The 25,464-nt window shown below is 46.4% G+C and overlaps 1 protein-coding gene across 1 annotated transcript in view; it reads right to left on the reverse strand.

Moving 5' to 3' along the window:
* CAPZA1 (capping actin protein of muscle Z-line subunit alpha 1) overlaps positions 1-25,464 on the reverse strand; it is a 228,595-nt gene that overhangs the window by 152,679 nt on the left and 50,452 nt on the right. The window contains exons 2-4 of the mRNA XM_086923344.1: positions 16,365-16,428; positions 14,233-14,284; positions 9,893-9,956 (exon numbers count right to left, since the gene is read on the reverse strand). Of these exons, the coding sequence (XP_086779470.1) occupies positions 9,893-9,956; positions 14,233-14,284; positions 16,365-16,428 (180 nt within the window). The remainder of the gene's footprint in view (positions 1-9,892; positions 9,957-14,232; positions 14,285-16,364; positions 16,429-25,464) is intronic.

Raw genomic sequence — 25,464 nt, forward strand, 5'->3', positions numbered from 1 at the left:
TGGATAACTCAGTGTTCATGGTATTAAACAATTCGGCATCGTCCAGATTGGGACCATAGATACAACATAAGGTAAATTTGCAGCTTCCAATTTTTTATTCAACAAGCCCCCATCTGCCCCATTTATCAGATAATGTTTTTAAGCATTTCCCTACTCCCTTTCGCATACAGATTGCAACGCCTCTCTTAATGCCCATTTGTTTAGATGTAATCAGAACTTCTAATCCCAAATTATTCAGAAGAAAACGTTTATCCCATGAAATATGAGTTTCCTGAATACATAGCAAATCGATATTCAGAATTTGGAGCATTGTGCGAAACATAGCGATCTTCTTTAAGTCATTAAGACCATTAATATTAATAGTACATATTTTCACCTTTTTATACATATCAGAAATAGTAGAAGAAAAAAATTATCGACCATCATCACAAGCATTTGCTCTTCGGTATCATCATTTGAATGCCTTATATTCATCCCTGTGTTGAACACCTCTGCCTTACACCCCCACCACCAACCCCTGCCCTTGCCCACCCCCACCCTTATTCCCAGAACCCCTCCCCCCACCCTCCCCATTATAGGAGGCACAGGAACTGTCAGTTCCTGAAGCGTATGGATGCCGTGTCCCTAGCCCATTGCGTCCTTACTAAGAGAAAGAAAAAAAAAAAGAGAGAGAAGAAGAAAATTCAGAAGAGAAGAAGGAAAGTATAGAATAGAGAAGCATAATGGTCCTGCATTTAAATAATTATTAACCAGTATAATTACTACACTCAAGTTCTGAATTTATCATACTGTACATCGAAATTCTTCTTGATTATTCAAAGAGACTCCAGGTACTCCTTGGCTTTAATTATAGAAATAAAGTATTTTGTTTGGCCCTTGAATATAGTCTTTAGTTTTGCAGGACCTTGAAGAAATACTGCTACTTCTTTCTTCTGAAAATCAGGAATTAATTGCTTCAATTGCCATCGTTGAGCCACAGTAGCTTGGCAATAGTCTGGTCGCACAAAGAACTGACAACCTAGACCATCCGCTTTCTTATCTGGTCTTGCGTTTACAAAAATCGCTTCACGGGCAAGGAAATTATTAAAAGACACCAAAATGGCCCTAGGATAATTTTCTTGGCCTTGTCGTGGTTTCCTTGCAGTGAAAGGGAATCTATGTGCTCGTTGTATTTCCCGAGCCCAGTCCCAATCAGTAATTTCGGGAAAAGCATCGTTTAATAAATTGATGATGAACTTCCTCGGGTCACCTCCTTCTTTATTTTCCGGGATCCCCAAAAAACGCAAGTTGCTTCTACGGGCCTGATTTTCCAAACTAGCTAGTTTGTCAGATAAATCCTCCTTTTGTACTTTGAAATCTCCCACTTCCTGTCTTTGGGCCATGCATTCTTCTTCTAGCACAGATATCCTGGCCTCTGCTTCAGTGACCCTGTCAGCAGTCTCTGAGCATAATTTAATTGCACGTCGTACTGCGTTTTTAACTTTAGCACATGTCATTTGCGTGCGTTGATTCTCGGCCTTGCTCTCTGCCCTATGATTCATCATGGTGTCGAATATTGTTTTCAGGGTGATCTCTTCATTGTTGTCTTGTGGCAGAGTCGGATCAGGTATAGAGTTATGACTAGACCCCGGTGTATCATTGGCAACAGAAGCGGTAGATATTAGATTAGAAGATAGGAGATTCGTGTTATTTGGTGAATTAGAAGCAGTCTCTTGACTCACTGCACGAAGAGATCTCTTCTTCCTCAGCTTCTTTTTTATGATGGTAACGGCATTAGTATTATCAGGGCTCATACTAATCTCACCGTCAGAAGATAGGCTCTCACCACTAAAATCTGCCCAGTCTTTATTTAGACCCGTTGCTTCATCGGATGAAAGTTCTGATAGTGAGTAAAAATTTTCAGGGAGCTCCTGATTATGTTGCTGCACAGTAGTTTCTTTTACATTTCGTAAGTCGCTTAACACATCATTTGATAGTAATGATAGCGATGGAAGAGAGCATGCTCTGTTGGTGATAGCTCCACCTGGAGCTGGAACTACAATTCCCATAATGCCCTTCCTCAGAGAGTCGATCGGTATCAAAGTAGAGGGATTATTAGAGTTATTAGAGTTATTCTGATTATCACCACTTGTAGATGGTTGATTAGAGGATTGTGTTGCAATCATATCGGTACTTTGATTATCATTATCAGTTATTTTCTTTTTTGCAGCATGCTTTTCAAACAAATCTGGTAATGTTTGTAGCGCAGAGCTTTTTATGCCAGGTATTTCATTAGATTTAATAGCAGCCCCCTTGTTGGGGTTCTTACCCTGTTTGGTGACGGTTTTGCCAGGGATCAGTGGTGTTGCCTCTGCCATTTCGATCTCCTCGTTCTCTTGCTCTACGTTTTTCAAATCAAGCCCAGGGCCGGTTTTCTTGTTGCTGCGTGTGGCAATAGAAAGTGGAAGTGGCGTCCTCTTTTTCTTCCGTGAACCACCTCTGCCGGGAAAAACGCTACTCTGTGCCCAACACAAACAAAGTGTAGCACGCCACAGCGGAGACCGCCGATTGAACTCAAAAAAGTTTAGCAACATTCGTAAACTCCGCCTGTCGCAGGGATAGTTTGTAGCAATTTGTTGATTATCTCTTCTTCGGTTTTAATACGTTCTATCTTCGTAACTCCGTCTGTCCTGCACGAGCCAAACTCCGGTGAGGTCAGTATCAGTTATTGGGCGCTTTCACCAATGCCAGAATCTACTCGGGAATGGTCGACGCCTCTCTGCCGCCGCGTCCGACCCTCCGATCAGGAAATGGTAAACGCCTTACAGGTTCTGCGCAGCTCCGTCTCCGTCTCTCCGAGTAGCCCAGCCCGGGGCAGCTTCCACAGCAGCGATAGTAGCGGTAGCTGGCCGGAACTGACCAGCGTGTTCCACGGTCACCGTCGCCAGGTAAGATGAGCCGTTACTTGAAATTATCCACAGAATTGGCAATAGTCCCCATAGCCGACTCTTGCACAATTAATCGCGTAGAATGACTAGATTTCTCCTTCTCTTCATGATAGAACGCCAGGAGCGAGGGAGCTAGCTGCCTACACAGCCTTCCCCACGGCAGCCATCTTGCCTCAACGTGAAAGGAATATCAAGAGTTCCTTTCGTGGAAAGTGGTTCAAGATTCAAGATTATCTAATTTGGGAAGGGGGCCGCTCCTACCTTTATTCTAAGAAAAGGGGCTGGCACGCGACTAGGTCCTGCCCATGGGTGGGACCAGGAGGGGGGTGGTTACACCCCTCTCCCTTGTCCGGACTTTCCCCAGCTCAGGGGCTGGGGTGCCCCTGGAACTGGTTTGAGCCGGCAAATGCACAGTGAGCACCGGGGTGCCACTTGCAGTCACCTTCCTCTCAGCCCTGCCTACCTGGGATACACAAAACCCTGTCTGGGATGGTGCTAGCACCGCCCCTGACAGCAAACCCTTTGTCCGAGCTCTCCTCGCTGGAAGGACTCCCAGCAGCAGGAGGTCAGACTTGTGTCTGTGGTGGCAGCATCCATTTCGTGATGCTGAGGCTCGAGTTAACTTTAACCGGGGTTCACAGTTACATACATGTTGTGTCCCTCTAGAAGGGTGGAATGCTAACCCCGTCACCAGAATTGGCGAGGGGTTAGTATTCCAATTCGTATGACACCTTACTCGACATGTTTTGATAAAGCGATACCAAAGTTGGCAAATAACCGCGAGGATTATAATGCACTTAAGAGTATATCGTACGCGTTATCCTGGAACAGGTATTAGGACTTGGTTCCGCAAGCTGCAAACGGGCTCAGCTTTATACCAGAGCACCATCTCACATAATTCCAAGCACTTCAGGATTGATAAGGCCTGCCATAGGAGTGACTGATAGGAATAAATGTGTCCATTTTAGGGTTAGATATAGGAATACTATATCTAAAGCAAAGGGTGATTACACCACCTTGCCCCAGCTGTCGTGCAGCCAGTTGTGTCAGATTTGGGTGGCCAGCCAGGGGTGGCATAATACATGCTGCAGCCCCTGGTAGGCCCTGGGTACACCTATGCTCTGGATACCTAAGGTATGCTGTACAGGGACTGATAAGGTGACTCAGTATCCAATTAGATATGTACCTAGAGTACATGGAATCCATTTTACAGAGAGCAGTGGGCCTGGGGTCCTGAATAGCAGGGTCCCAGGTCAACCAAGTCGAAAAACCAGCAAAACACCAGGCAAAAAAGTTGGGGGCAACCATAGTCCGATATCCACCTTCCTACAGCGGACTCTCTGGGTTCTGCCGGTGAGGAGGTGGTCCAGTTCAGGGTTTTGTCACGGATCCCTGCATCGTGGAGGCGGGGGCGCAGGGTGTGGTGGCAGACTTGGTCTAAGGCAGCCAAGATATCTAGTGGGATGAGGGCCACTGTTTCGCCATTGTCCAGCAGGGTCCTTATGTCGTCGGTGGCGGTGATGAAGGCGGTTTTGGTGCTTTGGTTGCTGCGGAAACCAGATTGGGAGGGGTGCAGGATGTTTTCCTCCAGGAAGTGGGTGAGTTGTCAGTTTGACGGGTCTTTTCAATGACTTACGCCAGGAACGGGAGTAGGGAGATAGGTCGAAAGTTCTTGAGGTCCTTGGGGTCCGCTTTGGGCTTTTTGATTTCGGCGTGTTTCCAGTTCTCCAGGAATGTGGGGTTTCAAAGGAACCGTTGATGATCTTTCGTAGTTGGGGGTGAGATGATGGTGCTTGCTTTGTTGAAGATGTGGTGGGGGCAGAGGTCGGAGGGTGAGTCGGAGAGTATGGTGTTCATGATTTTGATGGGGTCTTAGTCGTTAACGTTGTTCCAGGAGATCGGTGTGTTTGGAGGGCGTTGAGTCGGGGGTGTCAGCGTCTGTAGACTGTGTCTGGGTGCAGTCGGTGTCTGGGTGTCGAAGCTGTCGTGGATGTCTGCGATCTGCGGTGGAAGAAGGTGGCCAGGGAGTTGCAGAGTTCTTGCGATGGCGGGATGTCGGAGCTGGAGTTGGGGGAGCTCTTGAACGATGCTGAAGAGCTCTTTGCTGTTGTGTGCGTTGTTGTCGAAGCGTTCCTTGAAGAAGGTCCTTTTTGCGGATCGGATGAGTTGGCAATGCTTGCGTTTGGCGTCCTTAAGGGCCGTGTGGTTGTCTGGTCTTGGCGCCACTGCTTCTCAAATCTTCAGCAGTTTTTTTTTTTAACATCTGTTTATTGGTTTTCAAGTGAACAGGTCCATAGCATCAACACATCATTCTACAATATAGAGTGGTCATATTTCAAAAGTACAAATAGTCCTCGTTTGTACCAGAAAGTTACAGCTGTGGTACAACAATTACAGAATATCCGCATGCATTGTGAGCTACACTTACATCTCATTACACAACTGCCAGTTTGTTTCTAGGCAATAACATATATGAACACATATGCTGGATCATTACCAACGTCTATGCATCCAGAAAAACCACTATATCCACCGATACTTTTGGCACAAGTCAAGTTTCACACTGCCTCAGAAGGCTGCCCTCCTTTCTCTGCAGACCAGGGCGCCTCCCTTCATTGAGACTTCCCTTCTACTCCTCTCTAGTCTGCTACTCTACCTCTAAGTCTTTGGCAGGTTTGCTTGGAAGTCTGGAGGTCGGCGTTGAACCAGATGGCTTTGGTGTTGGTGCGCCTGTTTGAGGGTTTCCTGAGCAGGGCGAGGGTGTTGGCGCAGTGGTTGATCCATTGTTTGAAGTTGTGGACCGCTGTGTTGGGTGTCTGTGGACTCTGATGGAGGGTCTCAAGCGAGGGTGGTGATGTGCTGGTCTTCGGTGACTTTGTTCCACCCCTGACCCTTTGAGACCGCCAGATCACAGTAAAATACGGTATATTGGCAGGGGTCCAACCTTTTATATTTCCTCTTTCCGAAGGATTACCAAGAAGTGTTGGATTTAGCCAGTAAGTGTGATCTTCACATGGATTAGAAAGGCTCCCAGTTGGGCGGTCTCAATTTCAACTGTTAAATGATGCAGTTTCGTGCCTTACTTTTAAGAGGCTGTATTTAGCCATTGTTCAGTATAAAATCTAACATCTCCAGTTGGAAAGGGCTACCTTTGCCTTGAACAACTGACATTTTTTTTTTATTTTTTTAGACTGTCATGATGGCAATATATGAATGCAGCTGGTACCTGTTGCCAAGGTAGACCATACAGCGTATATGTGGGTCAAACACTGCATAGTGCTAGTAGCACCAGAAGGATGGCATGAGGTCAGTGTATTTGGGCCTAGACTTCCTAAGCCGAGGGAAGTGTTTAGCCTCCTGTACAGTACTACTAAGCACAAGAAATGCAGGTTGAAGTCCAAAAACAGAAATGCCTTTACCACTCTTTTGTTCTCAAGCTCACAAGGATGAATCCCTAGACTGACACTACATAAGCACATCAGTCATAGGTCACGTGAAGAATTTCCATTTATAGACAATAAGATTCGTACTACGCGTTTCGAATATTCTCACCTATATTGTTACACTCTACAATGTGTATATCATTGTACAATTATGAGGGTGCAGATGTTACGATTGTCACAATTTCAGAATGTAAGCTTGCAGCCAAGTTTCTTAGATACATTTTTTGACAATGTTAATAAACAAATTTATATTTAAGATCAAAGTGGGGTCCTTGTATATGTGTGCTATAAATTAAATAGTTAAAGAAAAGGAGAGTCAAAAGTGGGGAAAGGGAAAAAAGTGAGATTAATAAAAAAAAAAAAAAAAAGAAGATCAAACACAAAGGAAGTACTTAAATCACTACATTAATGTTTTTGTTGGACCCGGCCCTTTAGGCAGGTTCACCCCGAGACTTTTAGCTTTTTCCTAGCCTGTTTCTGTGACCTGGTGTTGGTGATTTTAGGCCTCTGCGCACTTTTTCACTGTGGTACAGTGTAAAGTGCTTGAGCTCTCTGTGTATGTGTGGTGAGTGACCTGCCCTCCCATAGGAATGAATGGGGAATATGTATGCCCATGGTAGTTCCTGATGTGTGGGGAGTGCAGGGGCGAGTTTGGTATGAGTGAACTCGTGAGACTGAATGCTGCGAAATGGTATATGCGGCATGATTGTGTCTAGTCTAGAAGTGCCACTTTTAGAAGTTGGCATATTTGTGTAATTTGTGTCTGGCGTGTGATTGGCTGGTGAGCCTGGGTCAGGAGTGCCTGGGCCTGCTTGTGGATTGACTGTCTGGTTTGAGAGTGACCGGGGCTGGAGAGCCCAGGAGGTTGTCTGAGTCAGCCCATGGATGAAAGGCAGCATCTGCTGCCAGGGAAGTGGGAGGAGATAGCACCTGATAGTGAAGGGCTGTGCCTGCCTGACCAAAATGCTGGGTCCACCTCCCGCTGGGCGACTGTCACCTCTGTCCCTGATACGGACAGGACTTCCCTATAACCAGTTCTAGCTGGTTCTCACACTGCTTGCACAAAGACTTCAAAGACTTTTCTCTGTATAAAAAGGGGCAGTGTCCCCTTCCAAAATGTTCTTGTTTTTCTGGACTTGAATCTGCCAGGGGCGTGCTGCTACTTGGGCCCAGGGGAAGGCTTGCCTCCCTGGGCCCTGCCCAGCCCCTGGATATGCTGGGCTACGGAAGGAATCCCTGGGACCCCTCTGCCTTGCCAGGGGGGATTGGAAACTTTGCTGTGCTGGGAGCGCCTGCTCCCTTTTCCCTGACCCAGGACCTGGTGGTGTCTTCTGGGCACCCTGGAGGATTTTCCTGCTGGGGGGACCTTTTTACTGGAGCTTTATTTGTCTTTAGCTCTTTGTTCTTGCCCCTAGCGCTTGGAAGCGCTTTTGCCTGGCCCCTGGGAGCGCTTTGTTTGGCTTCCAGCACTTAAGAGTGCTTTATTTTGCTCGTAGCGCTCTTGAGCGCTTCCCTTGTGCTTCGCCGGTGCCCACCCGGCATCTGGCCAGTTTTGTGGCGGACTTGTGGGCCGATCGAGTGCCCACCTAGATGTATGGTTATTTTTAAAGAGCCGGTGCCCACCCGGCATTTGCCCGCAAAAATCAGCCCCCGCCTGGCTGCCTAAGGAGAAGGGCCGCTGCGCTGCCCGCAGCGACCCGGAAGTGGCTGGCCGGCCGGCCAATTCCAGCACGGCCGGCCGGAAGTGCCCGCCCCCGAAGCCCGGGGGGAAGAAAGAAGAAGCCTGGCGGCCGGTTTGCAGGGCTCCCGTGATGCGAGGGAGCCCTGCTGCATCTAGGAGAGTCCAGGAGGAGAGGAGGCCCCAAAGCGACCGCCGGAGGAGTTCTGCAGGGAGCGAGGCTCCCGTGTGAGGAGGAGAGCCCCGCCCGCCAGAAGACAGCCGGTGAGTGCGGGTGCTTTCAAAGAGGGGGGGGCGTCGGGACACATTGCCAGTGTCCGCCCACGCCCCTCAGTAGCGCGACCTCCGGGGGCATTGTATGGTTTGGAGCCACGAGGCTCTGGGGGCATCATTTGAGTTTGGGGCCCCGAGAGGCTCGAGGTGCCCTATGTGATTTAAGAGCCCAGAGAGGCTCGGGGGCCATTTTCATGACGTCGAGCCCCAGAGGGGGCTCTAACGACCCCACAGTTGTTCTAAGAGCCTGCTAGGCTCAAGGGGGCATTTTATTGAGGAGCCAGATGGCTCCAGAGAGAGAATTTGCTGCAGAGCCTGTGTGGCTCCACCATTTGTGGCGCACTTCGCCAGAGGGGCTACTGGAGGCCCTGCCACAGTTTTTCATGATTCTCCAGCTGCCCAGCAATTAGTGGGCAGCTGCACCGTTTAGGCGCAATTGGAGAGAGAGTCCCTGTGTGGGACAGAGGTGGCACAGTGGTGCCAAACCTGCTACAGCTGCGCAGCACTTCGTGCCAGATGCAACGTTTAGGCCCTTGTGATTGTTCTCAGGTGCCCAGCAAGTAGTGGGCACCTGCTACGTTTAGGTTTTGCGCCAGTGGCGCACCCCTGGACTGGCGCTGCATGGCAGCGTGCCCTGACATTTGGACACAGGGCGTCTGAGCCCCAACAAGGCCAGTTGGCCTAGGGACTGCCACAGGTGGTGGCTTATGTAAGTTCTGCGCAATGTGATTTCTATGTTTTTAATAGTAATTGCTAAGGTGTTTTGCGCTATTGTATTGTTCTGGCACCTCTGAATGTTTTAGGCATCATGTGTCTTCTTGCGCTGCACCTCTGAATGTAGTTTATTGCATCATGTGCTTTGTTCTGAACACCGCTGGATGTGTAGGTTTATGCATCATGTGCTTCCCTTGTCTTACACCTCTGAATGTTTTAGGCATCATGTGTTTTCTTTCCTTACACCGCTGAATGTATAGTTTTATGCATCATGTGTTTTCTTTCTTTACTACTCCTCTGAATGTGTTTCATGCATCATGGGTAATGTGTTCTTGTTAATACCCCTAAATGTATTTTATTCTTAGGTGGTTGTTCTTTTAGTACAGGTGGTCCTAGTGAGGTCCTGGTACCTGCTCCCAGTAGTTACTGGATTTTTTTTTATAACTTATCTTGTGCTATACTCATTCCAATTTCTACTAAGTGCGGATTCTGACAGTGGCCCATGTGGCCCTGTCCTGTACATAATCCCTTGTGAATATTGCCCGTGCCAGTTGGCACAATGTACATGTGTGACTTCTATCTGATGTGTTTTTACAATACAAAAGTTATTTTATAATAACCTTGTGTGGAGTTCCTTTTGTGGTGTGCCTAGTATGTTGTTGCTGCTGTGTGCTGGCGCAAATGCTTTACACATTGCCTCAGAGTTTAGCCTTACTGCTTGTGCCAAGCTACCAAGGGGGTGAGCAGGGGTTATCTTGGCGTGTGACTCCCTTGCCCGGACTAGAATGGTGGTTTCTGCCTGGCTTTGGCGTCAGCCTTAGCCTACCAGAAATAGCCAGTTCTAACAGTATTCTTACCTGGTCATCATATCCATCAATTTTTGCTGGAGTGAACTGATCCATGTTGTACTGTGCAAAAGCACTGCAGAAGAAAACAGAATACATTTTAAATAAACAATACATGTTCAGCTGAGTACTGGTCACCAGACATATGCTCCTGCTAAATGTGAATGGGCCTTTTAAAGAACTAGCAGGTAAAAAAAACATTTTCAAAACCTGAATTGTGCAAATTGTTGTTATTGCACAGCAACTTTTCTGACACAAATAGTGAGAATAGGTTGTGGAACTTAAAAAGACAAGTTATTTAACTAGGAAAACGCTTACTGGTTATATAAAAGCACAATAAAAAAGTCATGGAACACTCACACTCGTACCATTTACATTGCAATATCGGTTGCAATTCCCATTGCGGTCAGGATCCAGAGATCTGGTCATCAGGTTGACCAGCTTTCAGACCTCCTGCAAGCCTACAGCCATTGAAAATACTGGTTTGGAGCCTGCGCTGAACTTCAGTATTCAATTCAACCCTCTTGGAAATCGGATCCACTTCAGATTCCATTACTCGGTTTACTTATTAACCACAAATGCATTATGGTACTTGCATGCTGTATCTTATCATGAGAGCTGAAGAGGAGACTGGGTTAATCATATTATACCGGGAACCCGGTCTTACCTCTTCCAGTACGTGCATGTGCTTACTGTCACATTACAAAATAAGATCTGATCCATGTTCCACTCTAGAATTTCTGGTTGCTTCCTGGAATCTCTGTGCACTCCTTCAGGCAGAGAGGTGGAGGAAGGACTTTGACTGCTCTCACCTGCGCTCACACCTGTTCTGCATTCCAATCACCCTGTGTGCTGGGAAGATGCATTTAAGCCTGGTTTATACATTCAGAACTGGTGCTTCAACTGCCATTGTGGGTAACTTCTCCTTTCTTCTCCAGTTGCCTGCACTGTTCAATCCTTGAGAAGAGTTCATAATTCCTGTTACTGCTTTTTGCAGTGTCCTGATTTCTTGTGGTGGCCCTGAGATGAGCAGTTTTGTACTTATGGGTTTTGCTTGTTTCTCAGTCTCCTTTCGAGCCCGATATCCTGATGTCTGCATTTTCCCTGTTGGGCTTCCAACGTCAATTTCGCCGAGTTGGCAGCGGTTCCCTTTATTTCATTCTTCTGAATTCCTGGGTTTATCCAATGCACCATCAGGGCATATCTTCTTCCGGTGCCTGTTGTGTACATTTCATTTTTGAATTCCTTGTTCTGAATCCTAGTTCCATTTTCTCTGTACCAACAAGGCATTACTAGTTCCAATACCTGTTGGTTACAGCATGCCCGCTTATCCTGTATTCCTGTTCTTGTTATCTGAAGCCCCGTTTAAAACTCCTTGCCTAGTTTTTCTCACTGTCTTATTGCCTTCTTATCTGTCCTGTATTCTGGTTATTCTTTCCACTCTGGTTTCTACCTTCCACTCCAAATTCGGTCGACTGTCTGTTACAGTTCATATCACTTCACAGTATGACCTCTGGTTTGGTCTCCGATCAGGTAAGGGAAATACTTCTGTTGTTGTGTCAAGTTCCTTTGGAATCTTAACTTCCTCAGTATTGTTGTCAATCTCACTGAATACAACAGTCTCTATACAGCAGGCCCTGCTAGGACTTCGCTGTATGACAGTTCAGAGTAATCTGATGGAGTCAGTCCAAAGGGCTTTCCCTAAGCTACAAGGAGACCCCTTGTTCAGGTACCAGTATACCCCTATCTCTTGTCCTTTGTCGTTTAGTGGCCTCAGTTATATTTTGAGTAGTACGATATTACCTTGCCTTGTCTCCTTGCTAAAAGCTACCTCTGCAATCTCTCAGCCCTGCCTTCGCTGCCTGACAAGTGCAGTCTAAGAAGCATGTAGATACAAACATTTAATTTCTGTTTTTAACAGCGCAGGAACATTCTGCCAGAGAATTAGCTTGTTACTTTTACATGCGTTGATAAGTGCCCTAAATGATTCCTTCTGCCGCCCACAAAAATGTGAGGTGTAGTTTTGTTCTTGAACTGGTTTTAGGCTACATTTAAAAAAAGATAAGACTGTTTTTAGTTTAGTTAACCTTTACTAGCTCCAATAGGAATATTACAATTAATAACAAACAATTGTTGCTCAGCCCAGTTTACAATTCGGGGATGAAAAGCTCCTAGTTACCACTGAGACCAGCAAGTAAGGTAGCAGAACGGAAACGTTAGCATTTTAACTAAAGCGGTGCACATCAGTGAACGTGTACTGGGAGGAGGTCTTCCAACAACTGTCTATTATGGTGGGGCACTCCATATCTCCATCCCCCCTGATGGCCCTTTTGGGATATGAAAAGCCATTGAAAAGGAGCATTAGAAGGTTCTTTGCAATGGCCTTATTGATAGCCAAGCGTCAGGTGTCACAACAGTGGGGCAGACCATATTCTCCATCAGTAAGGACATGGATTCAAGATCTTACATATTGTGACACTACGTGTGACATGAATGCCACACTTTTACCTGCATCATCCAGGTTCTGTGACATTTGGCAACCGCTGAAAGATTACCTACAATCCCATGCCACTGACCCCTGAGGGAACAAACCATACCTGTACATTATAGATTGGTCTGCTCCAAGTGTTTTTATCATGGTAGGTACAACCAAGGTATTTCTGGTAAGGATAGTGATGGCACCTTTAGGCCAGCAATATTGCTTTGATTGTATTTCAAGTGACTGCCGCTTCCAACTTGTTATTACTTCTCTTAATTGATTGATATGAAGAACATGCTCCTTTGTTCTTTTTTAGTTTTTGTTTGATCTTATTTGCATTGAGACGTCCCTATTCCACATGTAGATGCCTGCTGGTTTCTCCAGTATGTCCCATTGTCTTGTACAATATACATCTGTTATTTTCAGCTCCAAGATGCCCCGTTGCTTTACAAATAGACGTTATGTTAATTGTACGCCTGGTTGTAATGTCTTTGAGATATTCAATAAGATAAATTTAAAAAAATATATGAATTTTTTAACTGAAACAATTGTTTCCCAAGATTCAATTACACCAAGCTATCAAACCAATGTACTGGAAGCAGTTCTCTGATGACTGTCTTTGTCTGCTAATGCTCAACATTACTGAATTTGGTGCTTTGCCTTAGCTAGTGTTCTAAAGAACTATTAAACATTAAACATATCTCTTGGCCTCCACCCTCGCATTAATTTAAACAGTTGCCATGCACTTTTAGTTGATGCGGCGTTCGGTGGCGCCGAGTGATGCTGCGGCGCCGAGTGATGCTGCGGCGCCGAGTGATGCTGCGGCGACGAGTGATGCTGCGGCGACGAGTGATGCTGCGGCTCCAAGTGATGCGGTGGCAATGTAAAATGTAGCAAGATGAGAGCTGGAGGGGACTTGTGAGGAACCAGAAACATTTGAAGCTAACGAGGATGCCCGACGCCTGTGGATGCCCGACGCCTGTGGATGCCCGATGCCTGTGGACTACGATTCCGGACCCAACCACAAGACCGCGGAATAATGGACAGCATAGTGAATCCAGAAAGATTCACGCTGCAAAACTATAGGTTTCAGACTTTATATGTTGGGCATGGCACTATTGTTTGTTATTAAGTTTTTCGATCAGATACTCCTAATTCCCAAACTGTTTTATTTCAATCTGCAAATATGTTGATATCAGCATTGCTGCCAAATATCGTGTATTACTGGTAATCCTGGTTGCACAAGGACTGTCTTGGCTGTGAACAATAAAATTATGTTGCGAAACAGAAAAGAGAATAAGATAAAAGTTTATGGAGAGTGGCTGAAAGAATTAAGAAAAAAATCCCAGAGATGGCTTTTTACTGCCAATTTGAAATGTTTGCATTGCATCGAGACACAATAAGTCAGGACACACATTTTATAAGCTACATTAGGATCTTGCTTGCTGTAACTTTATAGCAATTTCGTTGCCCATTTCCCGGCTGACTGTCCCAAGATGCAGTACTTTCCATGCTTTGCAGGCACGGAGCAGCAAAACGATTCAGTTCTCTCCAGAATCTATGTATTTACTTTTGTTTTTACATCTGACTGAAAAATCCCCTAAAAGGGAAATAATCTCCATAAACAGGAGTATTAACCAGAGTCCAAAAGCATGCTGGTAGCACTCCTCGAAAAACAAGGAATGGGGCTCTCTTTAGAAGGGTGGGAGTAATGTCAGACTGTTGATATTGTGCATCATATTTGCTGTGTCTATCTAACACCATGAGTAAATACAGCATTCAACTTAGGCTTGCGTCTGTGTTTTACATAAATTAAAAAGAAACCATGTTAAGTTTACAAAAGTTTTAAAAATTATGCCTTCAGTTCACTCACTGCGCTGCCCCTTCCCGGAGAAGATTGTCATTGCTGAGGAGTAACCGCACATCTGTGGAAAAAAAAGATTAAGTAATGATTAGTCTTAGGCAAAAGGAGCTACCAAAAAGTTTACAAGTGGGTTTTAGATCCTCCTCTACTTACTAAACAATACCCAACAAAAAGCAGTCTAATGGCGAAGAGACTGGTTTGTGGTCCGACAGCGTAGGTGCAACATTGGACAGGCAAGACACCAATACGATGACTCTTTATTCTGAGTTTCCGTATGAATAGTCATTGATATCTGCATTGTTTTATTTTGTTGTATGCCTCCATTTTCCTGACCTGCTCTGGGGCTTCTAAGTTTATAAAGATCTATAAATGGATTTAAAATCACGTTAACAGTAATACATATGTGTGTGTTTGAAGCGTGTATTGTTTCAGTTTAGAAATATTTTAGTACAATCAACAAAAAGCAAAATCCTGATCTAAAAATGTTTTTTAAATGTGAAACGAAGTCAAATAAAATTCACAGAATGGTTAATGTATACAATAAACAGACTTCAACAGTCAACAATTGTGGGAACAGATTCATAAATCAATCTGCAGTTATTCTGCATGAAAAACTATGCAGCATTACAATTTCACACTCCATGCTGCCACACAGACCACACTATGCAAACCAAGGAGCTAAATGGGGGACAAGAATTCACTGGGCACTGCAACTTTGTGTTATAACACTAGAACATGTAACCACCTACATCAGAGGGAACCCGTTGTGCTAGACAAATATAAAACAGAGGACTTACCCCCACATGCATCAAACTCCCGTTTTGCGTTTCCAAATTTGCGATTTTTACCGAATCGCAAATATGGATTCGCAAAACGGGATGCATCATATAAAGTGCTAAATATTTCCGATTCGGTAAAAATCGCAATTTTTACCAAATCGCAAATATTATGCGAATTCTAAATTGCGAATTTGCTATTCTCATTGATTCCTATGGGCCAAAAGGCCCATAGGAATCAATGGAAATTGCGAATTCGCAATTTTGAATGTGCAAATGTTGATGCATTCCATGGGTGCGGGGGGGGGTCCAAAGGACCCCCCCCTGCACCCCTGGAATGTATTTATAAATGGATGTTTCACACACACATGTCCTAAGGACATGTGTGTCTGTAACATGACAATGTTTAAAATGTAAATTAGAACATTTTAAAATTTTTTCGCAATTTACCACGAGGTTCAACCTCGTGGTAATTTGCACTTCCAAACTTTGTTTTCGCAATTTGATTTTAGAATGATGCATTGCATTTAAGGAATCGCAAATTTGCGATTCCTTAAATGCAATCGCATTCTGGAAAGTCGCAAAATTAGCGATTTTCATCACAAAATAATGATGCATCTGAAAAAGCATTTTTGGAATCGCAAACGGCCGATTTTAAGGAATCGCACCGTTTGAGACTACAAAAATGCTTGATGGATGTGGGGGCTAGTATACAAATTGTCCGTAAGGGGGCATGTAGGAACTATACAAAACACCAAAATGAATATGTAAAGCAGTCTCTGGACATGGAATGTGAATTCAAAGTGAACCTTCACATCAGGAGTTTTAAAGTCTTTGCTTTTCTTACAATAGTCCGGAGCAAGGGAAAAGCACTACAAAACATAATAAACAATCTAAAACATTAGTCATCCCATTAATTGGAGTGACACAACCTGAATGAAAATAGACTAATATGTCAAAAATCAAGCATGACTACTTCAGAAGAACACAGGTGAGCAGTTATGGGTGGCTTGATATGTTTATCATAAATACATCACTATAAAGCTGTATTAGTGGTTGCATTAATTTGAAAACACTCCAGACTTATTTTATGTTTGGAGTACAGCACACAATGCTACTTAACTAAATGCAAATAGAGTGCACATGATTATAAAGACAAACTGTGCAGCACTTAATCAGACTCTGCAGCTCCAGAATTAATAAATATCGTCAGAATTTGATCATCACCCTCAGTCTAAATAAAAAGCCTGAATATGTAAACAACAAAACCACTATGTTAAAGTTACTTTCTCTTACACAAATACACAGAGCTGTCGCTGTAGAGACACTATCAATAAATTGGTTTTAAGAAAAGCAATCGCTTACCATTAAATACTTCATTGAATTCTCCAGGAGGTGAATGAATTATAAATTTGGCAGCTATGCGGACCTACAAAAAAGAAAATGGTTATTTAACAATGATCAAAATAGTACACCAATTGTTACACAGATCTTGCAATTATTTGAGCTTTATTCAAGAAATCTTACTGGTCAGTTGGGAGGTTAATTAGTTGGCTTGAACCTTTAATTTCACAAGGGTGTAATCACCTCTATTGTGATTCATCTGCAACGAATTTAGGACGTTTTTAGTATCCGATATATAGTCAAGGCTAGCAAGGTGAAGTGAGGTGTACAGCAAAAGCCAAACCTCAAACCAAAATTAAATTCCAACCAATAAAGCGAAAAGATATACATAATCTGAACAGTTAAGAAGTGGTTATTGTTTAAAGTAAATAATTTATTGCCACACAAGAGCCTAAACACTACACAAAATTAATCACGTTAGCATATTTTACAGTAGCAGCAACATTCAATAAGACAAATCGGTGTCAGGGTTTAAACAATCCGTTATAGGGTAACCTTTCAAAACATAGTGGCAAATATGACAATGGAACCCAAACTTCCTTAGGATACCTTCATAACATTTAAATAATACCGCTACTACCAATATGTATTTTTTTTTCTTCTTCTGTAACTATATATACACAGCAGATGGTTTTCAAAATATTGCAACACAGACTGTGGCACGTGTGTTTGGTACACTAGAAAACGTCAGCATCCATTTAAGAACACACTTCATTACATGTACTCGGTTTGAAAATTACTGTTCATGACCGAGCCATCGCTCATATTGCCAAACTACTCAAATAGTCGATCAAAACATTTAAAGTCACACGATCATCTACATTTCTAAGCATCCTTATATAGTGTCTGCAGTTTTAGCACTTTCATTTTTTTTATTGCACTTTTTTCGTAGTCTGATATATCTAACAGATTTTTCATCATCACAGCACAAATTGCACCTCTTAAGTATTGTTACTGTTTAATAGTCTAAGCAAAACATTTTCTTAACATATCCATGAAAGGACTGGGGCAATGGAAACTAAATAGTGCAGGCTTAATACTGTCAAAAAAAAACCAAAGAAAGTTCACCTTCTTGACGCCTACCAAAAATTGCGTTCTAAATAATCTACAGCCTATGTAATAAAGTAGGTGAACGATAGCATACAGGGGTGTGGAATTTATTGAAATATCTACTTGTCCATGGGGCAGGTTGATTCATAAATCTACTTGTCCTGTAACAAAATCCACTTGTCCCTTTGGTGACATGTTGTGCAGAGACATGCGGTTGGCATGCGTTTTGTAAAACCTTATTGGTGTGGGAGCTGCAGGGCCTTCAAAATTATAACAAACATTGGCAAAAGCAAAAATTGTTTTTGGTCTCTTAAAGCACACACTGCTCAGTAGTTACTGGCACTAAAAAAAAACTACTTTGTGTGCCGATATGCTCCTTGTGAAAGAGCAGAATGCTGTCACTCACAGTGAAGTCAGGAGAGAGCAAAAGAGAGAGCGAGAGATATCTAATTAACGCAAAAGGTCATGGTCAACGCCAGACCAAATTAGGTTCCCAATTTTTAGGTCGAGTTTACTCGAACCTATTGCTGTCCATCCAAAAGCTGACTTTTTACCATGCGGATTTTCAAAAGTTCATGTGAAATCACGTGACCACAAGCTCCTTCGTGCACGAGCTTGCCTTTCCCCACAGGCTTCCCCCTGCCAGCAGCATTTGCCACATCAAAGGCTTCCGCTGCCCCGCCCCCCCGCCGTCACTTATTCACGGCCGCAGGCCGTGACTTCAAAGGGTTCCGCTGCCCCGCCCCCTGCTTCACGGCCATCTGTTCCCTATGTGAAAGCTGCAGTATTTCTCTTTGGTCAGTCCAGGGTTGCTATTTAATATATCATAATAAAGTAAGGGTATACCGTAACAACATCTTTAGTGTTACGACAACAGTTTGCTGCGCCTGAGAAGGGGGAACGGCTGTTCCTTGCTGAGTGTTATGTAATGTACACGTGGTGCGCATTCCTGTATTTTCGACTGGGCTTGGACTGCAGGAGTTTTCCCGAAAAGCAAACTTCTAACAGCCTCCCACGGTCTGGGTGATGCTCCGAGCTCCTTGGGGAGTAGCAGTTGATACGCGTTCGCTTTCACGCCCGTGACATTTTAGTCAACCTACATGTGTCATCATACACGGAAGGGTGCCCTGCTACTTCTCTGCGTGCGTTTTCCCACGTGTTTTTGTTGTGCTGAGGTTCTGAACGATATGAACGAACTGTGCTTCGAGGTGTTAAGATTAATTCACAACGACTTTGAATTCTCCACGTCACGCCGTCCTGGTTTTTTTGTAACTCCAGTTTTTTGCCCCCTAACGATTCGCTCATGTAAGTACCACAGCGCAAGCAGCTTAACTGGAAGCCTTCTTAGACAGTGGCAGCAACAGTATTTGTATTTCATTTGACACCTTTTACAAAGCGTCACAGGCCAAGCTAGAAACGATTTCCATTTAATGCAAAAGCGTGTAGATTTTGCTATTCTTGTTTTTTATTTATCGAATCAGTCATTGATACTAATGTCAGAATGAGAAATGGAAAGGAAGGGATTCTCGTGAATTATTCTATTGCAGACATTTAAAGAACTATGAAGCAATTGAGCCCTGGTGGTGGGAATGAATGTAGTCAAAAGATTATAAATGTAAACTATGTAAACACAGTAATGCAATTTTCAAACTACTTTCCAGGTGACGCAGTGCATGTTTTAATAATTTCAGACTCACTTGCGAACAACGCATGTTATGGAATATACACAATAGGTTCTGACTTAAATGTAAGGCAGATGCTGCAGCCCGCTCAGATACTTAACGCTGTGACTTTCGCTAGAGACTGGCGTTAGCAACAAGACAGCTGTGTGCATGCGAAACCCAATACACATCCATAGCTTATTTCTGTGCTCTGGCAGGGGTCACGGGTCACAGCGGCTCTGCAGGGTCTCGGCCTTTGATGTGGACCCAATCCTCCCTCTGTAGCATCCGCACCAGCTGTGATGCTTCACCACACGGTGCTGCATCATAAACCAGGGGCTGACATCCCTTGCCGGTCCTGCTGCGGCTGGCTCGCAGGTTCCTTGTTGATTTAAGATGTTCTCCTTCTTCAAAGAGCCCGATTTCGTTTAATCCAGATTTAGTGTGACCACTAAATTCTCTCCTGGAGTAATGCTTAATACGAAATTTCTATCTTTAACTTTTCACAATGTTTTTCTTAAGGATTATGCTTGTTTCCATTTTTGGTATTCTCGCAGTTATTTTACCACCATCTTTCCCTTAATGTGCCTTTTTTTATTCTTTCACCATAATCCACACTTTATTGTTTAGAGCCCGCATTTGCAAGAGTTTAAGCTATGGTTATTGTAAATGACAATGCCTTTTAGTTATCTGTTTTAAAAACAACACATAAATAAAAGACACTGTCATTTACAGTGCCAATATCTCAAACTTTCGCAAAGGCTGCGAGGCTTAGTAATTGGCAATGTTTATTAATGTGAATAAATTATCACCAATACACTTGAAGACGGAGGTCAACCAAGGGAGGACTAGGGGGCAAACAAAGGCAAGAGAGACGGAGAGGAAATAAGAAACCCCACCCCTCTGAAATAGAATATAAAACTGCATGAAATAAATAAAAACCTGATTGTTTGTAAGAATTGCCGGTACTGTCCAAGTAAAAGTATCACATTTTTCTTTAAAAGTGCTGATACTGCTCCCTCTAAAAATAAAAAAGTGCTGGTACTCCGTACTGGACAGTTCCGACCCATTAAACCCACTGGTTATCAAATATTTATTTTTGAGTATCTTCGTGTATAGACTAGCTGGGACACAGGCTCACACCAATTGCCTGGTCACTAAATGAAATATACACATTCCTAGCACCACCACAGCACCACTCAGCGCCACCCCAGCATCACTCAGCGCCACCCCAGCATCACTCAGCGCCACCCCAGCATCACTCAGCGCCACCCCAGCACCACTCAGCGCCACCCCAGCACCACTCAGCGCCACCCCAGCACCACCACAGCACGACTCAGCACCACCACAGCACGACTCAGCACCACCACAGCACGACTCAGCACCACCACAGCACGACTCAGCACCACCACAGCACGACTCAGCACCACCACAGCACGACTCAGCACCACCACAGCACGACTCAGCACCACCACAGCACGACTCAGCACCACCACAGCACGACTCAGCACCACCACAGCACGACTCAGCACCACCACAGCACGACTCAGCACCACCACAGCACGACTCAGCACCACCACAGCACGACTCAGCACCACCACAGCACGACTCAGCACCACCACAGCACGACTCAGCACCACCACAGCACGACTCAGCACCACCACAGCACGACTCAGCACCACCACAGCACGACTCAGCACCACCACAGCACGACTCAGCACCACCACAGCACGACTCAGCACCACCACAGCACGACTCAGCACCACCACAGCACGACTCAGCACCACCACAGCACGACTCAGCACCACCACAGCACGACTCAGCACCACCACAGCACGACTCAGCACTACCCCAGCACGACTCAGCACTACCCCAGCACGACTCAGCACCACCCCAGCATGACTCAGCACCACCACAGCATGACTCAGCACCACCACAGCATGACTCAGCGCCACCCCAGCATCAATCTGCGCAAACATTCAACAACAACTGGTTCAAATATGTTCTTTCAATGTATCGAGCTTTATTACATAATCTGCACAAGTTATTTACAAAAGTTTAAGCTATTGCCATTATAAATTACAATCACTTTTATTTAAGTATTAATCATTTAAAAAAATTAAAAGCCATTGTTATTTGTAATATCAATACATCCAGGTCACGTAAATACAACATATGTTGATTTACAAATGCTATAGGTGTCACATTTGCAAAAGTCAACACTATTGGCATTGTAAATGACAAAGTTATTAATTTCGCTATTTTCAAAACAAAAACAAATAAAAAAATTGTCATTTACAATACTAATTCCTCTAACTTTACTAATGCGAGACCTATTGCATTGCAAATGCTTGTTAAAGAAAGCCTCAAAAGTGCACCCATGGTATATGTCCGTGCATTAAGTGCAGCTAAAGAGCTTTCGTGAATGCCCAAGAATTTGCAGAAGTAGGACAAGAAATAGTACTCCTAGAAAATATTTGTTAACTGCATTTTAGCATGGGCAAATATGCATATGTAGATTTACTCATGCAAAAATTTGAGTGTTTGGAAGTTCTTTCCCTCCAACGCATCACACCCCAGGGGCGTGGCCTGGAGCCGATCATGGTGGACGTGTAGTTTCCAAGCTCCGTCCTAAGCCCTGAATACTAGCGTTTTATCCTGCAATCCCAACCTGCTGCCCACCCGATTCCTGTGCAGGTAACCTCCGGGAGTGAGCGGCGTGCAGCTGTGAAGTGTAACTCCCCCCGGACCGCACCGTGAAAGCATTGTGGCCGCGGCGCCTGTTGCGTCCTACGGAACTGCGTGAAGCCTCGGCCTAAATTGAGTGGCCTGCCCGACCTGCCCCCGGCTGCTATCGTGGTCCATTCGGGACCCCGGACAGGAAATAATCCGTGACACCAGCCGAGGCACCGGAGTGCGGAGAGGTGCCCTACCCTACCTATGGCCCCGCTACCTTCCTCCCAACTGCTTCGCCCCTCACCAGCCGCCCTGCTGTGAGGTCCGTCGGGGACGCGGGAGCGTTCCCGGACCGGCCCGCCAACCGCCCGCAACACCAGCGGAACACCTACCCTCAGCAGCACGGGCGAGGACTACGAGGCAGGCGGTGAGTGTAGCCCGTCACCGGCACTGTGGACTACGCTTCCCCCTGGCTGCACTGGGCACTACGGGACGTGGGACGGCCCGACCTCGAGGCGTTTTTCTCAGAGCCATATTGTCTCCGCGCCAGGGCTGAGACGGGACCCCCGGATCTTGGCTGCGACACCTTGCCTGCCCTTGGTTCACGGGGCGGCGGGCGGAGTACGAGGACTTGACACGAGGTGGCGTGCATCGAGGACCCGCGCAGCGAGACGCGGGCCCCAGGTACCCGAGCTGCCGGCGCCGGCCCACGGTGGGCGCCCTGCCACAGCGCTACATACTAGATATCTGTCGCGCTCCCGGTTTGAATATACAACTCGCCTTACAGTGACCTGGGTCCTACTGTTCTCCCCCGCCCGCCCCGCAAGACCGGGGTCAAACCTGCCCACAAGGCCCCCAGTGGAACACCGGCCCACCCTACAGCGGCGCCACGTTATAGCGAGCCTGCACTGTCCCTGCCAACCCTGGGGTCTACACCGCAGCCTTTCTCCTACGCATCCCAGATCCTCCGCAGCCGTTGTCCGGCGCTCTGAGTGGACAATTGACAAGGCAGTGGCAGTCTGCTACAACCACTACAGCGCCACCCTGCTAACGAGGTCAATGGGCAGACACAGGGGCAAGGCTCAGGACCAGGGCGCTCCGACGGACATGCAGTCCACGGGCTCCGAGGACCCGCTGGCCTCCTCCAACATGGACATCATCCCACCGACCGGAAAAGGATCACATGACGCCAAGTTGGACCTTATCCTAAATGAAATACGCGCGAAGCACTGGAATCGCGCATAGACAATATGGCGACTGGCCTGTCCCTACTGAGGGCTGACCATAACAAGTTGGCGGATCGGGTCGCGGAACAGAAGATAGCGCTGAGTGACCTCATACCACAGCAGACAGAACACTCCACGAAGTTGGAAAACGTGGAGAAACAGCTCAGACAACTATGGGATAGGGTGGACGATGCAGAAGGACGTGCCCGCCGCAATAACGTCCGCATCCTGGGCATTCCGGAGAGAAGCGAGGGGAGGAACCCCACTCAGTTCATGGAGGATTGGCTGCGGAAGCTGGTGGGCCAAGAAGACCTTACTGCCCTATACAGTGTAGAACGGGCACACAGGATGCCGTCGCGACCCCCACAACCGGGGGCACCTCCTCGCCCCTTGATCGCACGCCTCCTCCACTACAGGGACCGAGACACTGTTCTACGAGCGGCCAGGGAGAAAGCACTGATACGCTTTGAGGATAAGAACATATCGGTCTACCCTGATTTCACGCCCACTGTGCAGCGAGCCAGGTCCACCTTCATGGGAGTGAAATGCAAATTGAGAGACAGAAATCTGAAATATGCGCTTCTGTTCCCCGCTCGGCTCAAAATACTGCACGACAACAAATCTCACTTCTTTGACTGGCCAGAAGAGGCGGAAGAATGGATGGAAGTCACACTGACCCCACCGACCTCGCAGGACCCGTTCGAAGATCACCACGGCGGCAGCCACAGGAGCCCACCGGACCGACGGAACAACACTTCCAGCCCCAGGCATCACTCTTCCCACGGAACACCGGCGAAGGCGCACCCTCCTGGAGACCAGACGGCGGGCCACTCATCATCATCACCACGGTTGCGGCAAACGGAGGAGGCACTGGCCGCTCACGACGCAGGAGCAACCGGAGACAGAATCACCGTTACCACCGACACCCACACTGAGGTATCCGGATCAGTAGACAGCCTACAGCTATTTCCAAAGATCACAGCCCAGATGGCGGCAGAGTTCTGAGCTGCGGCACGATTGATCCCCTCCGGGTGGTAACGTATAACTGTTCCCCTTCTTCATATATGGTGGGTTGCATAGGGGCCCACCCTGTCGAGGGCTGTCATGCCCATGCAGGCCGTCAAGTGACAGTCGCCAGAGGCCTATCACCCCCAGTATGCACACGAACTTAACTGTCTTGTGCCCACGTTGGGCACCATGGTTTGGCTCCCGGGCACGTTGGCTTGGGGACCTTCTTGTTAAGGGGTTACATGTTCGCAAGACACTCACTTTCTTGCAAAGCAGAACTGGCATGGTCACCCGGGTGTTTCACTTTGCCGAACCACACAGATAGCTATGGGGCCTCTTAATAATTACCAATTGTGCACCTGGAACGTACGAGGCATGGGATAAGCACACAAACGCCATAGAATTTTGGCTCACCTCAACCGCAGGGGGACACAGATTGCTTGCCTGCAAGAGACATTTGAACGCTGCTGAAAAAGTGAAGCTACGCAAGAAATGGAGAGGGCAGCTCCTTGCTACCTCCTATTCTGCGTTCTCTAGAGGGGCGGCAAATTGGCTCCGCGGCTCTGTCCCCTTCCAGATGTTGGAGCAAAGAATTGACCAGGAGGGACGTTATGTATTTGTGCGGGGACTGTTAGATGGGGATGCTATTGTATTTGGTTGCGTGTACTCACCGACCTCAAGTCAGTCGGAGTTGTTGTTAAATGTGAACGGGGTACTTGCAGATTGGGCTGATCACCGCTGGTTGATTGGGGGCGATTTCAACGCTGTGCTTGATGTTACATTGGATAGGTCACATCCCCCTTTGCAGGCTGCTGAGAGCAGGAAACAGGCAGACGCTCTAACACGGTGGGCCGAGGGCTGAGATCTGGGAGACGCATGGCGCAGCACACACCCACAGGAGAGGGAATATACTTTTTTCTCCCCACCCCACCAGCTCCACACCAGAATCGACCATGTTTTCTGCTCCCGCTCCCTCACGGATTCGATTGTTCAGACCCAACATATGGGGAAAACCCTATCCGACCACAACCCCGTAGAGCTCACCTGGCAGTGGGGCAGGTGTCTGGCTCCCATTCCAACTTGGAGGCTGTCTCCAGATCTCCTTGAAGACTCGGTCTTCCGGTCCTCCCTGTCCGACACTATAGACACCTACTTCTCCACAAATGTAAGCACAGCCAGCACCCGTCAGATAGAATGGGACGCTTTCAAAGTCTGTCTCAGGGGGACAGCAATGACCGGTAGAGTGGGCAGGAAACGGGAGGTAATCTGTCAACTGAAGGAGGTGGAGGGCTCACTAGCGTCCCTAGAGAATGAGGCAGCGGGCACAAATGCACCTTTCACGCCACTGCAGGAGGCTCACATTAGACACGCGGAGCTGCTAGAAGACCTGAGGCTTCTAGACTATAGAGAATACACGAATAGGCAGCATACACAGGCAGA

This window comes from Lissotriton vulgaris, chromosome 5 (genome assembly GCF_964263255.1).
Source record: "Lissotriton vulgaris chromosome 5, aLisVul1.2, whole genome shotgun sequence".
Taxonomy (NCBI): Eukaryota; Metazoa; Chordata; class Amphibia; order Caudata; family Salamandridae; genus Lissotriton; species Lissotriton vulgaris.